General features: G+C 35.5%; 2 protein-coding genes across 11 annotated transcripts; one reads left to right on the top strand and one right to left on the bottom strand.

The window, feature by feature from the left end:
• Positions 1–260: 260 nt before the first annotated feature.
• LOC107431853 (uncharacterized) lies at positions 261–7164 on the top strand. 5 transcript variants are annotated; one of them, XM_060812590.1, is made up of 14 exons: positions 261–640; positions 1799–1967; positions 2380–2707; positions 3022–3095; positions 3289–3448; positions 3572–3596; positions 3763–3852; positions 3968–4139; positions 4218–4291; positions 4645–4714; positions 5139–5210; positions 5323–5456; positions 5607–5680; positions 5837–7164. In XM_060812590.1, the coding sequence occupies exons 3-14, from the start codon at positions 2515–2517 to the stop codon at positions 5902–5904; spliced, it is 1206 nt and encodes a 401-aa protein (XP_060668573.1). In that variant the 5' UTR covers positions 261–640; positions 1799–1967; positions 2380–2514; the 3' UTR covers positions 5905–7164. The 5 variants fall into 5 exon arrangements, 4 of the variants coding, with proteins under 4 accessions (XP_060668573.1, XP_015898350.2, XP_015898352.2 ...); XM_016042866.4 differs by lacking the exon at positions 261–640 and adding an exon at positions 1106–1718 and having other exon boundaries at positions 1881–1967; XM_016042864.4 differs by lacking the exon at positions 1799–1967.
• On the bottom strand, positions 6891–13363 carry LOC107431852 (probable ADP-ribosylation factor GTPase-activating protein AGD14). 6 transcript variants are annotated; one of them, XM_048465214.2, is made up of 16 exons: positions 12878–12912; positions 12594–12642; positions 12410–12517; positions 11432–11493; positions 11179–11266; positions 11010–11071; positions 10836–10932; positions 10164–10604; positions 9298–9652; positions 8973–9199; positions 8724–8885; positions 8536–8640; positions 8352–8435; positions 7848–8016; positions 7618–7663; positions 6891–7506 (listed from the first exon to the last, which is right to left on the bottom strand). In XM_048465214.2, exons 1-16 carry the CDS (start codon positions 12895–12897, stop codon positions 7368–7370), a joined length of 2214 nt encoding a protein of 737 aa, XP_048321171.2. In that variant the 5' UTR covers positions 12898–12912; the 3' UTR covers positions 6891–7367. The 6 variants fall into 6 exon arrangements, with proteins under 6 accessions (XP_048321171.2, XP_048321170.2, XP_048321172.2 ...); XM_048465213.2 differs by having other exon boundaries at positions 8973–9238; positions 9331–9652; XM_048465215.2 differs by having other exon boundaries at positions 9331–9652.
• Positions 13364–15034: the final 1671 nt, after the last annotated feature.

The following is a 15034-nucleotide window of genomic DNA, read 5'->3' as shown; positions in this document are numbered from 1 at the left end:
GTTTTTGAAATCGATTTCTTTGGCGTGAATATCCATCAATTGCCTCTCTTCCAATTCCCATGCACCACACGGCAACACCAACCAAACTCCTGAGTCATATATAATTTACATGACAAATATTCACCAACCATTTCCATCTGCTTACTTTTTTATTTATATATTAAAAAAGAAAAAAGAAAAAAAAGAAGACAAATCATTTTAACTATCTATCTATCTTTTTCAGTGTTTTGTTTATTAAGATACAAGAATAACTTGTTTGCTATAGATACGCGAAAAAGAATAAATAAATAAATAGATTTGGGGATTAAAAAAGAGAGAGAAAAAATGAAAAAAAGAAGACAGAAACGGCAGTAAATACCTTGAAAGATACAAACTGCAGAGAAAATAATAGCTTACGGCGGGAAAAAAGAAGAAAGGGCGAGAGAGAGATAGAGAGAGAGAGAGAGAGAGAGCAAAGGCCAAAGCAAAACCTTCAAAAAGCAATTTCTCTCTCTTTCTCAAAAGAGTAGAGAGGGTGAGAGCCTCTTCAAAGCCTCTCTTTCTCTTTACCACACTCATTGTATAGTTGGTTTTCTCTCCGTCCCAATCTCGATCTCGTTTTTGGCTAATTTCCACCAACTGATCTCTTTCCCAATTACAGGTATTAAGAAAAAGATCTTTCATTTCTCATAAAGTTTTTTTTTTTTTTTCTTTTTCATTTTTCTTCAAGTTTTAAGCTTTGCCTGTTCTGGAGTTGAGCAAAATGATTCTCCGATATGAAAAATATTGACTTCAAGTTGAGTTGTTATGGTGTTATTATCGTATATGTGGACTCCTACTCTCCCTTTGTAACCGAATTTACTGTGGTTGATCTTATCAGTTTGATATTTTTGTGAATATGTTATTGCAAAAGGGTGGTTTTTTTTTTTTTTTTTTTTTTTTCCTTCAACATTTTTCTTATGGTTACAATGCTGAAAATCAAAGAAAATAAAATGAGTTATGATTTTGCAACTAGAATGGAAATGAAACCACACAGCTGAATCCATGGTATAGCTCTTTCATTCCGCTCAGTCTTTTTTAAAAATACATACATATATATATATATATATATATAGATTTTTTTAAGGCATTTAGCTCTGTTTATTTCTGTTTCATTTTTTTGTTTTTTGTTTGAAAAAAAGAAAAAAAAAGCAAATGAATAAAAGCATGTAATTTTTTGGAATTTCCTAGCTTTCTTGTTTTCCTTGTTTCTTCATGGACCAACCAAAGAAAGGTAAAGCAAGTTCTTTCCGTTTTGAATCCTCATTCTTCGTTATCTTCTGTGACAACATGATAATGATCTTTTATTCTGTTATTTTTTTATTATTCATTTTTAAATATGAGAAAGTTAAAAACAAATTCCGTTTGGGTGGAATTGTTTTGTCAAAGAAGAATCAAAGTTGCTTATCAGCTGCAACTTTGTCCACTGTCTTTGTTTTTGCTGCCCTCTATCACATTCCCATAGGCCTAACCAAATATCAAACCGAATCTTAAAGTAAGTGATAGGGTCGAATACCGAACTTACCCATTTCCCTTTGGCCTACAACTTGGTTATTGCCGAGGGTATAATCGAGCATCTACCATTTATGTTGAGTTGAGTATAAGATATTCCAAATACAGAGAGAAGACACTTCCAGCAGAATAAATTGCTGGAGATGTCACGCATCCCCAGGAGTACAACAAATCTGTGAAAATTTCAGGTTTATTATTATTATTTTTTTATAATTCTAGCTTCATAATAAAAAGTTTGTATGTGTGTGCATGTGGGCCCAATTAAAAGATGTTTAAGCTTGTCAAAAGATTCACACCTGAAAGGCTGAAACAATTGAAATTTGCGTGCTTTGCATTACATCCAATTTTAGTCCTCGGGATTAGATCCATCTAAGCAGTGCAATGGGATTTGGAACACACTCAGCTTCTCCTCCATTATTTTGGTTAATCTTGACGTGGTATGCACGTTTTTGTTTTGTTGTTCCAACTGAAAGCACTCGGCTGTTATTTATTTATATATTTTTTTTGTGCTTTTTAAGATTTTTATTTTCAAACCAAAACAAGGAAAACATTGAACTGCCAATTTATATTTTAAGCTTATTTTATTATATATAAAATCCCAAATTGTATCCCAAATTCGATCACTTGGTAGTTTGTTCTCCAACTTTTAGTGAATCGAGTTGGGAATTTGACCATAAACATAGATATTGTTGATCCAGGAAAAAGACATTGAAGATGATCAATCACAAGCCCATTTTTCACTAGCCCATGTAAAATAAAAATAAAAGTAAAAAAAAAATACAAATCAAAATAAATAAATCAAAATGGGCTTTGTTTGCTTTCTGAATCGCATACTGATTTGACGCGTAGGTTGGAGTTACGTGGATAGTGAGTGTTATATAGGTGTACAACATATACAGGGATGGAAGTCATCACCGAATATTTTCCGCTCTTGTAAAATGCAAAAGTCTGGATGAAGTGACAGAGGCTGAGCTGAAATAGAAAATGGAGGGCAGCAGCAGAAGCAATAGCAATGAGTGGCGTGGCAGTATCAAAGACAATTCATGGTTTAGCCAATTCCGAAATGGGTCTAATCCATGGATGGCTAGGTATGTCTACGCCCTCATGTTTTTACTAGCCAACCTTCTAGCTTGGGCAGTCCGGGACTACGGAAGAAGTGCCCTGACGGAAGTGCAGAGTAAGTTTTTTTTCCCTTTTGGATTCAAAATCACTTTCCAAAATGCACACATTTTGTCATTATGACTTTGAAATGGATTAATTAGCACGCTTTGCTGTCTATAAAGTTTGCACATTTAACACGATTTGAAGAAAGCTGAATGTTTTGTATGCTGAATCTGCGTGTACAATTTTAGAGTTGAGAAAAAGTAATTGATCTGATAGAATAGCACTGCATCTTTACAAGGATTTTGTGTGTTAGTGGTTGAATATTTGATTAGGTAAGTAATGCTAATCATAATATATGCCAAGTAACAATTTTTAATGTGGATTCAGGACTAGAAGGTTGCCAAGGTGCAAAGGATTGTCTGGGTGCAGAAGGCGTTTTGCGTGTGAGCTTGGGTTGTTGTGTATCCTTTTTCAATGCTTGCAATTGGAATCAGATTATGTTGTCACAATGCTTAATCTTCATTACTAGAAATATTGTGGTTGAATTTTTAATATTATGGAGAGATAAAAGTTGGAAAAACAAAATGGTTATATTCTCTTGGATGAATTGAAATCCTCTTGGATGAATTGAAATAAGCCTTAATACTATAACAGACATTTTATTTCACAATGTTTCTTACGACGGCTGGTACCTCAAAGTTGAATGAGCCCAGAGACTCATGGCAATCTGGATGGTGGTTTGCCAAGATTGTCCTGTGGGTTGCTTTCACAATTATTCCATTTTTGCTACCTTCTGCCGCTATTCAGCTCTATGGTTAGTCTAGCGAATGTTCTCTCTTTTTTCTTTGGTTTTTCCTTGTTTCAGTCAAAGATCTCAAATGTGTCCATTTTACAAATTGGCTAATGTCTGGACTCTAATAAAATCCCTTTTTTGCAGGGGACGTTGCACATTTTGGTGCCGGGTATATTTCAATCTTGGCTTTTATATATACTTTTGCATTTAAACCGCACAGCTTTTGTTTATATGTTGCCTGGAAATATTGATACACACAAATTATCTTCTTACTAGTTGTGACTTTAAACTTAGTTGGATATTTTGGTTAAGAAGTTTCTGATGATGCTTTTCAGGGTGTTTCTCCTAATTCAGTTAATAAGCGTAATAAGTTTCATTACATGGCTGAATGATTGGTGTCAATCTGAGAAACATGCAGAAAGATGGTAAGACCTAGTTCAAACAATTTTTTTGATCCCTCCTATGTCGTTTTTTCCATGAGTGATTGATTATATTGATTAGTTTGGTAGATGTTTGTAATTTTAAAAAATTTCCCTGCAGTCAAATCCAGGCCATGTTAGTTGCAACTACCGCATATGTTGTATGCATAGTGGGGATCATTATGATGTACATTTGGTATGCACCAGAGCCATCTTGCCTCCTCAACATTTTCTTCATTACCTGGACATTAGTACTACTCCAACTTATGACCAGTGTTTCTCTCCACCCAAAAGTAAGCTCCAACAATCAACTCTGCCTTTCAAGTTCATTTAGGTTATAGCATAACTCGATATTATTTGAAAATTTTCAGGTGAATGCTGGCATCTTGACTCCGGGGCTCATGGGCCTATATATAGTATTTATATGCTGGTGTGCCATTAGAAGGCATGTTCTTTATCTCCTGTCCCGCTGTTCCTAAACTTAAATTAATGTTATCGGATGATGTTGTCACATTGCTACCTTTCTCAATTTCAAGTCAAACCCTGCTGACTTCTTAATCAAAACAAAAACAAGAAAGAAGAAGTAAAAAAGTTCACAAGTGCATTCCTCTTCCTCACCGTCATCCATCTTAGACATCTGAATGCAAATAGTTCTTGCGTTATGTTGCTATATTTGCATTCATGCATCCAATTGTTCAGACAAAGCCAAAATCTTTGAACAGTATATGTATATATATATATATATATATATATCTACTATCAATAACACACTAACTTATGGAATAAATCTTGTTACAGTGAGCCAGCAGGAGAAAATTGCAACATGAAGGCAGAGGCTTCAAACAAAACAGATTGGCTCACTATCATAGTAATATTCCGTTCTTATAAATTTTTGAGTTTTGAAGCCCTTACGACTGCTCTTAAAAACATTTTAGTTAATATCCATCAGCTAATGAAAGTTTTTATCTAATTTTGAACATGTGCTTTTCATTCTTGAAAATTTTCATTTTCCGACCTCTTATTCTCAGAAAAGCAAAGCAGATTTTATTCATCAATTAAACAAATAAATCCAGTGTTAACATATTTTGCCCGAGTCTAAGCATGCAAGACCAATAAAATTTAGTAATAACACTTACGTGTTTTCTTCATCTAATCCGATAGCCAACCTTCAATTTTTATCATCTTCTTTAGTCAGGTCCTAGAAGGCTTAGGTTTGACAGCTTTTAATTTCAAAATCTCCTCTCCTTTTCTATTTCTTTCCCGAAGTTGATAATGATTTCATTTGTGGACAGAGCTTTGTTGTTGCTGTACTTGCAATGGTTATTGCAACATTTTCCACAGGAATAGACTCCCAGTGTTTTCAGGTTTGTCGTGCTATCTAAATATGTAATTGACGGATTTATCAGCATTTCGTCCCAAAAAAAAAATATACATATATATATATATATTTATATACATATCTGACAACAACTGCAGTTCAGGAAGGACAAAATAGTGTCTGAAGATGATGTTCCATATGGTTATGGATTCTTTCATTTTGTTTTCGCAACTGGAGCTATGTACTTTGCAATGCTATTGATTGGCTGGAATACCCACCATGCCATGAAAAAGTATGTTTCCCTGTTACTTACTGTTATTACCAGTTTTATATATTTTGCAATCTTTAACAAAAGTACTAAACGATTAAATGTAAACATTATATAATTGAAATGGTATCGTTTCAATATGACTTAAAGTCATTTCCTTTGATCTTTTAACAGGTGGACAATTGATGTGGGCTGGACCAGCACTTGGGTCAGAGTTGTAAATGAATGGCTTGCAGTCTGTGTATATTGTAAGTGCTTTTGTTTTTTTACAGTTATTGAAACAAAACGAAAGTCTATGTGATATTATTTTTATGAAGCAGTGTGAAAGAGAAAGATGTTATATTTGAGCTGTGGTTGTGATTATATGTATCAACGTGCTTAACTAGGATTTTGTGTGTTTGCAGTATGGATGTTGGTGGCTCCTATAATATGGAAGAGCAGTCAAACATCAGATAATACATCACAAGTTTAAGAAATTCCATGTTTATACGTTTTTTTGGTCATTGCCCTCCAATTCATTTATTGTGCATATGGAGTTGAACGATTAGCAGGATGGCTAAACAAATGCAACATGATAAGCTTAACAAGCCCAAGGGAACGAGCTCCACCAGCTTCTATACTTGTATTGACTGGATTATTTCATTTCTATATGAAAGAAGAAGATACTCAAGCCTCTGGAGGGTCAATATGAAAAGTTTCGAAAGAATGCAAAGATTACCCTTAACCCTAATTTACTTGATAAATGCATGTTGTTGTTTGTAAGATGCCATGAAAATATAGATGGTAATGAATTTTCATTTGATCCCCAATGGGTTCTGGTTTCACCACTCACCTGTCTCTTTATGTTACGATTCATTTGACAACGGGTCCAAATACGACTGATTAGAAAAGTAATTTTGCCTTTTAATACAAAGCAATTTTTTCCAAAGCCAATACATATTGAATAAACGGTACCAAGCGAAGCCGATTCCTCTCATTTATTTATTTTTCCTTGTTTTTGCCTTTTTCATTAAATTTTTCTTTAAATTCTCCTTTTTGACATGACTTAAACTATCGAACTACAGGGCAGATGTATGCAAGGTCAACACCCATTTGCTACAAATACAGATATGATTACCCATGGACTTTATGCGAAATGTTAAAGTTTCAGAACCAAGTCAACCTACCAACTGCTAATATATATACATATATATATAAATATACAGACAAACGAAAAAGATGAGAGCAAGAGGGCATCGTTTAGAATGCAGATTGCTTATTACTTCATCATGAGGAAGTCAATTAGAGATATCTGAAGTTATTATAACACCAAAGCATTTCAAAGACCGGGATGCGACAAAGAACAATTCCTCCAATGTATGCGCGATTGGAAAACAGGGCTTGACAATATAAAACATTCTCTTTCCTTCTTGTGTTTTTTTTTTGGTTAAATAAAACAATCATGTTAACACAAGGATATTCAACATACAAACTGTATTCCCATTATAACATCACATAATTTAAGAGATTGCAAAATCATACAACTTCAGCATAAAAGAATGCGGATCAACTCCGAGACGAAGCAAATACACACATATCACCCGACAGAGAACAATACCAATACCAATAGCTTGAGGCGACTGTGCCTTCTTTTCCCTTTCAATTATATACTCTCTCCCTTCTTACAGCACACACACACACTCTCTCTCTCTCTCTCTCTCTCTCTCTCTCTCTCTCTCTCTCTCTCTCTTTTCTTACAGAATCAAACGAATTTTACAAGGCTAATGAGGATTTTTTATGACTTACCCCCAGGATGGTAGAAACAAATTTTAGGCTGGATTTAACAAAAAAACGACAAGAATACAGAAACCAAAACTTTCCCGCCCAGCAATTTGACAGGCAGCAACAAGTTGATGCTTACCCTAAATGGGGTTAGAGATATTCCATCTTTCTTGTTTATCCAAATGGGTTCCCCCCAACAGATGAGAAAGGACTTGGGGTACTAGGTGCTGAGAATCTACCGGCCAACTGTTGATCCAAATTTAAGGAGCCAAAAGCAGCCCCTTCAGAACCAAAGCCTGGAACTCCTTGATGCCTGTGCGTGTGGCAGAAATAGGTTGAGCAAATTGTCACAATTTTATCTAATAATTATTAAATTTATGGCAAAAACTCTTCTCAAAACTATGTAATCTGAAAATATACTTACCCGGAAGGTGGCATGTTATTAGGAACTTGCTGCCCCATGTAGGTCCCTGAGATTACCAAAGAAAATTCAGCACAAGAAAAAGCAGACCAGAAGACATAAGGAAAAAGAAAAAAGAAGAAGAAGAAGAAAGAAGAATATAGTTTTTTTTTTTTTTTTTTTTTTTTTGGGGGTAATAAAAGAAGAATATAATTTCCTAGAAAAATAAGATATGAGGTCAAGCACGATTTTACTTGGAGATACTGATGATGCATAAGGGGGTGCTTGGGGCAGCAATCCTGGTGTATATGACGATGACTGGGGCATCCATGCTGGTGGAGTACCGACGCTGGAAGTATGCACTAAGCCTGATGGAGGCAGCATGTTCGGCGGAGTACCTTGCAGGGATGCCATGGAAGGAAACTGCACCGTAGCAAATAGATGTCACAGATGCTTAAAACAACATTGAACAATCAATGAACAAATTGCTTCAATATCAAATCCAACCAACACATTAAGTGTTTTACTGATCAAACAAGAACTCAAAAATCAAATCAAATCCAGTTTTGCTTTATTAAATTCATCGCCCATCAAACTGTTCATCAACAAGAAAACTCAACGGACAGCAATTCCATATGAAAGATTTTGGGCATTGCAAGATTGTAGACATTTTTATCCACTTCTAGTGCAAATTTATCAAAGAATACATAATCAAATAAATTAAAAGAAGATAACTCCATATAAATAGAATAACATACTGTTGGGGCTTGAACTGGAGTGGGTTCACTGTTCACATCAAATGGGTTTATTGACTTTGATGATTGCTGGAAAGTGGACATGGGCTGTAAAATGAGCATACATTGAATATCACTTATCCACAATATGGTTCAAACTTTAAGCAATTCATTGTGCAGGACGGAATTAAGTGATTAATGACAATACCATTGCAGTACGATATTGCATAGAGAAACCCATACCACCGGGTACACCAGCTTGCCACCCAGGTACTGGTGCATGAAAGGCTGGATGGCTTGCAGTAAAAAGATCCTGCAGATAATTCAGGATTCACTTCAAGACATCCATGGAAATTTATCAAAATCCTAGATAAAGCTCACCGATGAAAGAATTACCTGAGGCAGTTCTCTTCTTCCAGCTGATTTTATATCTGCCGAAGGTTGTGATGCAACACCAGAAGTGACCTCATGGACAGGTTTTGGCGCAGCTTGAGTTGCTTGTGCAGCTGAACTACTCAGATGCCCTTGCACATTAGGAGCAGCAGGTATATTCCATGGCTGCCAAAAATGCACATGATAACAAGGTGAATGGTGCATTTTAAGAGAAATAATAAAAAATTGGGAAGATTACACCAGAATCTCTACCTGATTGCTTGGAGGTCCAGCAACTGACCGTATAAACGATTGAGTAGTTGACTGATTACCAGTAGCAGGAAATAAAGAAGGTTGCTGATGCATGGTAGACCACTGCCCAGCCCCAGGAACATTGACAAAGGAATTACCACCATTGCCAGGTAGTACTGGTGCAAGTACAGGTGCAGCCATTGAAGCACCACTAGGGGGAAATGTGGACAAGTTGCTTACTGATGTGGCTGCAGGCAAATGAACAGCAGCAGGCATCACGGATAGCCCTAAAGATGCAATAAAGCAATCACCAATTCACCATTAAAAGAAAATGCTGTCAAGTTACCTGCAGCTGCAGTCATTAGAGGACCAGCATTACCTGGTGTTATAGAAACATGAGCAGCGGCAGGTGCTGAAATAGACAATTGTGATAGAACAGATTCCAGTGAATTCACATTAGAAGGAGCTTGAGGCACTTTTGGCTGGGTAACAACATCAAAAGAGGCCCAGTTGTTGTCATTGGCTGAATTTGCTGGCTGTGCAGTAGGCTGAACTGTAGTAGATTGCTGTGCTTGAGGAACTGCTGCAGCAACAGGAGGTTCAGGATCAGCATCAAAATCAATTAAACTTCTAGGGGTCTCCACTTTAACTTCTACTTGGTTCCCATTGTTGGATCCCAAGCTACTGGACGACACAGTTCTCTGCAAAAAACGATTTCCCAATAAGTCTTTCCACAACTTAATTACTATAGATTTAAGAGGGAGAAAAAAAAAAAAAAAAAAAAAAGAAATCAAGCATTTCAAAGGACAAAAGAACGAACATACATACACACACATAGAGCAAAACCACACAAGAAGATGATACTATTTATTAGTTATATTGAAGAAAGGAAAGTAACCATATTGATTAGGCCTCGAGTACATTTTTCTCAACTCCCAAGACCTACCCAAATGCAAAACGTTCACAGTTCAGTGATTACAGAACTCAACTTTAGACTAAATAAACAAGCAAATCCAATTAATCAAGTAGATTCAGAGGTTTAAAACAAAAAGCAAAGGAAGTAAAGAGTTAATAACTTAGGAAAAGGAAAAACATAAAGCACACATACAAGCCATATTTTGACATAAGAATTCAGAAGAGAAATCAAGCTTATTCAATCAAGCAGGCAATAAACATGAAGAAACATACAGATTTAATCATAGGAAACGTCACCTGTGTATGTGCAGAGCCATCAGCAGTCCTGCCACCAGGTTTTGGAGGCTCACTAATACGAAGAGGTATTGTGTTCTCACCCAAAATATCTCTAACAGGCCTTACTATAGGAGGACTGGATGAATCTAGATCTTTAGGTCGCTCAGGTGACCTGCTTTCAAGTTTAGAATCTCCATCAGATATTCTACGATCTTCATACCTCCTTTCATTTCCAAATCTATCATCTCGGCGCCAATCGTTGACAATTTCATGGCGGACAGGACTTTTCCTATAATCACCATACTGCCGACTTTCTTGATCATATCCAGGACTCCTTCGTTCATCATAACTTCTTCCACCAGGACTGGATTTACCACTGTAACGACCACTATCCTCGTATGGTGGGCTTCTAGACCCTCCTTGATATGAATCTGTTCTTCTGTATTCATCTTCCTTGTCACCCTGCATGACATGCAATCAATCAAGGAGTTTTTTAAATTGAAACCAAAAATGTCTAAACAAATCCACTGCTGCACTGATAAGCAATAAACTGTAAGTCTGATTTGGATGAGATTATATGCATGCTACTTTATGTTCAAGATAATACAATTTGGGTAAGATGAAATGCATGCTACTTTATGTTCAAGATAATATCTTGTCGAAATAGAAAACAGAAAGCAAATAGAAACTCACCATCTTCACCCTAGGAGGTTTGTCATAGTTCCTCTCACCAGTATATCTTCTATCCACATAAACATGTTTAATAAAGTCTCGTAGTCTCTCAACATTACTGCCAGAAAACCATTGAATTAGACCACCGAATCATTACTGGCATACGTATCAAAACAGAGTTAAAATCACAAAAACCTGCTGTCAGGAGAAGAATTACGCTGTGGATCCCATTCTTTAAAGTAAATGTCTTTTGCACGCTGTAAACAGCAGAATTAAGCACAATTTGAGAAAATGAGTACAGTGACGACAGAAATATATCTACCAGATTAAGAACAGAACAAAAAGGAATGCATATGCATGCTACCTGGTTTCCTCCTTCTTGAAGAGCACTAACTTCTTGTGTAGTAAAGTTAGCCATCGATACCGACTTTACTCTATGTGTGAACTCCCGACTGGAAAACATTTCATAGAATTAATACAGTGCAAGCAAACACCCAACAATTAAAACAGCAGAGTGCAATTACTATAAGGAAATATTATTCACGCACCCCTTCTAATACACAAGTACACGAAAAGGAAACTTAAAAATATCATGCAGGAAAGCTCAGCGTACTTACTGTATCCCACTACAGGTTGTGCATACAAATGTCCAGAAATTTGTGCAAACATATTGTGGTCCCTGCTTGACAGCAAAGAAATAAGCACTGGTACAACAGACTATACCTTAACTTTTATAAAAATAACATAAGCACATATAATCTGCGCACATAATATTAGTTTCTTTGATCACATAGTAAGCAACAATCTCATAGAAATTATATGAAGCAGTTCTTTAATAGTCCTGAAATGCCAAGCTCCACTTAAGAAACTAACTCTTTAAAACTATAGTACTCTATGTTGTACCAAGGTTCATATTCTTGTAAAGCGATCCAAAATACATATTCAATAAAACTTTTGTCACTAGTGTAATTACTATATTTCATATCATAGTTGTAAATCTCTTGACAAGTTTAGAAGTATATGAAGCAACATAGTGGACTATTTGATGAAGATTGCTCTGAAACCCAAAGCTACTTCAATGTTCCATATTTAGATTTCATCAGCTGAACTATTTTTTAATCAATCTATGACAAAATTTGCTCTTCATAATGGTTGTCTCTAGGATCCACAATCAAACAATAAATCTAAGTAGGCTTGAACACAAACTAGGAATAATATAAAATACAAGAACCTATCGTTGCATTTCCTATAAACAGAGATCTAACTGTGCCAGACGTGCAAATATAATCCTTAAATTTAAAATGGAAAATAATTTATTGCTCCATTATCACTTTGGCTATACAAGTTTTCTGACTCATTCATGAATTATAGTTAATCCACTCGACATGGCATACACACGCATTTCAAAAGCATCAAAGCATGAAGAAATGGCCTCCTACTATTTATGCGGCAAATCAAACTTGAAAAAACTATAGCGTGGAATTTATCACCAACTCATAATTCAATAAAACCAAAAAGTTAGTCAAATTTATGACTCTCACAAATAATATCATGCAGCCAAAAAAATGGACGAACATTAAATTGATAAAACATACCAGACTATTGCAGTTAATGCATCTGCGATTCTCGGGAAGTTTGAGCAAACCGCGAATAATCCGTTCATTCTTCTCATCCTCCTTTAATCGACTTGCCATTCTCGCTTCCTATTTCAATTTAAACCATAGTTATTACTGAATTGCAGAAAAGGTGGAATTATGAAACTAAATTTAGGTGGCTTACGCCATTTGAATCCCAAACTCCTGCAAACACAGAAACTATAGGCCTCCATCTGAATGCCATGAAACAAGTTAAAATGATAATTGAATTTATAAGTTTTACATTGTTATAATTTCCAGAACCGATGAATTTTCCTAACTAAAGCCAGAGTTTGTACTACGCTTTGTGAGATAACAACTTTAATAATCAATTCCCAGTCTGAAATTAAAAACACGTCAAATTTATCCTCCGACTTTCTTTCATTTTCATACATTTTTTTTTCCCCTCCGCAACATAGCAAACCATACCTTGAATGACAAAAATACATCAAAATTCGATCACGCAATACAGTGGATCTGCGAAAATCAGACTCGCGGAAGAAAAATAAAACGGGAACGTAGTTGATCACGACGTGTTTAAGAACCCTAGAAATTCGCGACGAGAAAAAATAAATAAAAGAAAAAACAGAAACTGACCTTGATTTGCCTGCAGATGAAGAAGTTGGTCTACTTCCGCAGCCTTCTTGCTGACGACGTTGACAAAGAGAGACCACTTCACGCGCTATACAGACGGCTATGAACTCGCAGAGAGAGAGAGAGTGTTGCAGATCCTTTGGGGTTGGTAACTATGGCTTTTGTACAGCTCAGAGCTTAACCAAAGTCTGCTTTTCCTAAAAATGTTGAGAGAGAGAGAGAGAGAGAGGGGTATGAGAGAGAAAGAGAAATTGCGTTTGGGTTTTCGGATTTTTTACTGTGTCCTCAGACACAGGGTCTTACCCTGTCCCTAATGGGCGTGTCGATGCCTATTTTGACGGTGGTGGTCTAATTTGTAAGGAACTAAAACAGCAATGATGGATCTCTTCGGTCGTACTAGGCGACTGTCTTGACTGTTAATTACCCTCGCTTTTAAATTTATTTACTAAACTGCCATAGGATTTGGACTTTTTTCGTGTGCCGTATTAGACTGGATTTCATTCGCGCTCTCGCGCCGATTTAATATGTGCCGTGTGCGGATGTTGACTGTGCAGTAACATTACTGGTCTTTCTTTTTTCTTTTTCTTCAAAAGCTGTCATGTCCAATTGAATAAAAATCAAAACGTTAAAATCAACCTTGTATAACTCTTATCTCATAAATTATCAATATGTAATAAATATATTTATTTTTAATATTTAATTGTTCAAGTAAAATAAACAAATTCCCATAAATTCCTATTGAAAAATGTTCACCAATCTACAAGTCAATAATTTTTTTTTCTATAATATTAGTCTTGTACAGCATTTCCACAAATGCTCTTAACAATTATTATAATGTTGAACAATTTCTCTATGCATTGGTAAGAGTACATATGATTGAACATGACAAGCAAATAAATACAAATTCTGCGTCATATGGAAAAACTGGATAAACATTGTAGCTGGAAAATGTTACTGACTTATGAACCCAAACTGTTGAATATAAGTAGAACTTCTTCCCCCCCCCCCCCCCCCCCCCCAAATTTCAAATATAAGTAGACCACAAATTACTATATGTAGTTTTAAAGGCTAATATATATATATAAGGCTAATATATATATATATCTATATCATGAATGTCGCTGTGTATGGAACATATTATGCACCACGAGGCTTCACATCAAACATTTATTATCCGGATTGATATGTTTATATAATTATATGTACGTTTGATTTTTGGCCACATGGATATATTATACTATGTAATATGTATATTTATAAATATCCTCCTTTTGGTTGGTAAAAAGGACTGAAATATAAATTCGTATCCACTCGCTTGCTTAATTGACGTGGTTATTCTATTTTTCTCCTTTTATTTCTTTACATAGTTAATTCCGTGTGTCAAATGGAAGGATACAAAATTGAATAATATTCGCAAATTTATTCTTCAAATAAAATAATAATAAATACAATGAGAGGAAGTTGTAGCGCTGCATCGTTCTATGACTTCTTTGATTATATCAAACTAATTACAGATTGTTAGTAGTCTCAAAGAAGACAATAATTTGTTTGGAAAATATAATAATTATTATTTTAAAAAATAAAGGATAAGTGGATTTTCTTTTGGTTACTATGGAAGATAAATGGACTTGTAAATTTGGAATTGACATTATGGTTGTGATTCGTACCTAAAGCCCTATTTTCGGTTTATTGTTTTTTGTTACTTTGCCACAAAAGAAGCCCAGGAATGGAAAAGATGTAGAATGTGGAAGAAGCTGGCTTACTCATATTTTTCCTAGATTGGAGTAGAGGATTTAATATTTTTGTCAACAAAGTCAACAGGAAATTGTGCGGAGGAAGAGGTTTTGGCTCGACACTTGGGGACTTATGGTGAGCTGGGGATTACTTTCACACCAGCCTTTGTCCCTGCTGTATTGTTTATTGTAATTTCATGTACTACAGGATTGGCGTTTTAGCTTCTTGTTATTCCCACCGGCTGCTTCATTGTATAGT

The sequence above is a fragment of the Ziziphus jujuba genome, chromosome 11 (genome assembly GCF_031755915.1).
Source record: "Ziziphus jujuba cultivar Dongzao chromosome 11, ASM3175591v1".
Taxonomy (NCBI): Eukaryota; Viridiplantae; Streptophyta; class Magnoliopsida; order Rosales; family Rhamnaceae; genus Ziziphus; species Ziziphus jujuba.
Note: the sequence above shows the minus strand (reverse complement) of the source record. Positions and strands in the feature narration are given on the sequence as shown.

Excerpts from the sequence above, each read along its gene's own strand:
- LOC107431853 (XM_016042864.4), top strand. The coding sequence starts at position 2,515 with ATGGAGGGCAGCAGCAGAAGCAATAGCAATGAGTGGCGTGGCAGTATC. Across the intron at positions 4,715-5,138 it reads CAGATTGGCTCACTATCATA|AGCTTTGTTGTTGCTGTACT; the intron begins GTAATATTCCGT and ends ATTTGTGGACAG. Across the intron at positions 5,681-5,836 it reads GCTTGCAGTCTGTGTATATT|TATGGATGTTGGTGGCTCCT; the intron begins GTAAGTGCTTTT and ends GTGTGTTTGCAG.
- LOC107431852 (XM_048465213.2), bottom strand. The coding sequence starts at position 12,897 with ATGTATTTTTGTCATTCAAG. Across the intron at positions 9,239-9,330 it reads TCATGTTTCTATAACACCAG|GGCTATCCGTGATGCCTGCT; the intron begins GTAATGCTGGTC and ends TTGCATCTTTAG. Across the intron at positions 8,641-8,723 it reads GAAGAAGAGAACTGCCTCAG|GATCTTTTTACTGCAAGCCA; the intron begins GTAATTCTTTCA and ends AATTATCTGCAG.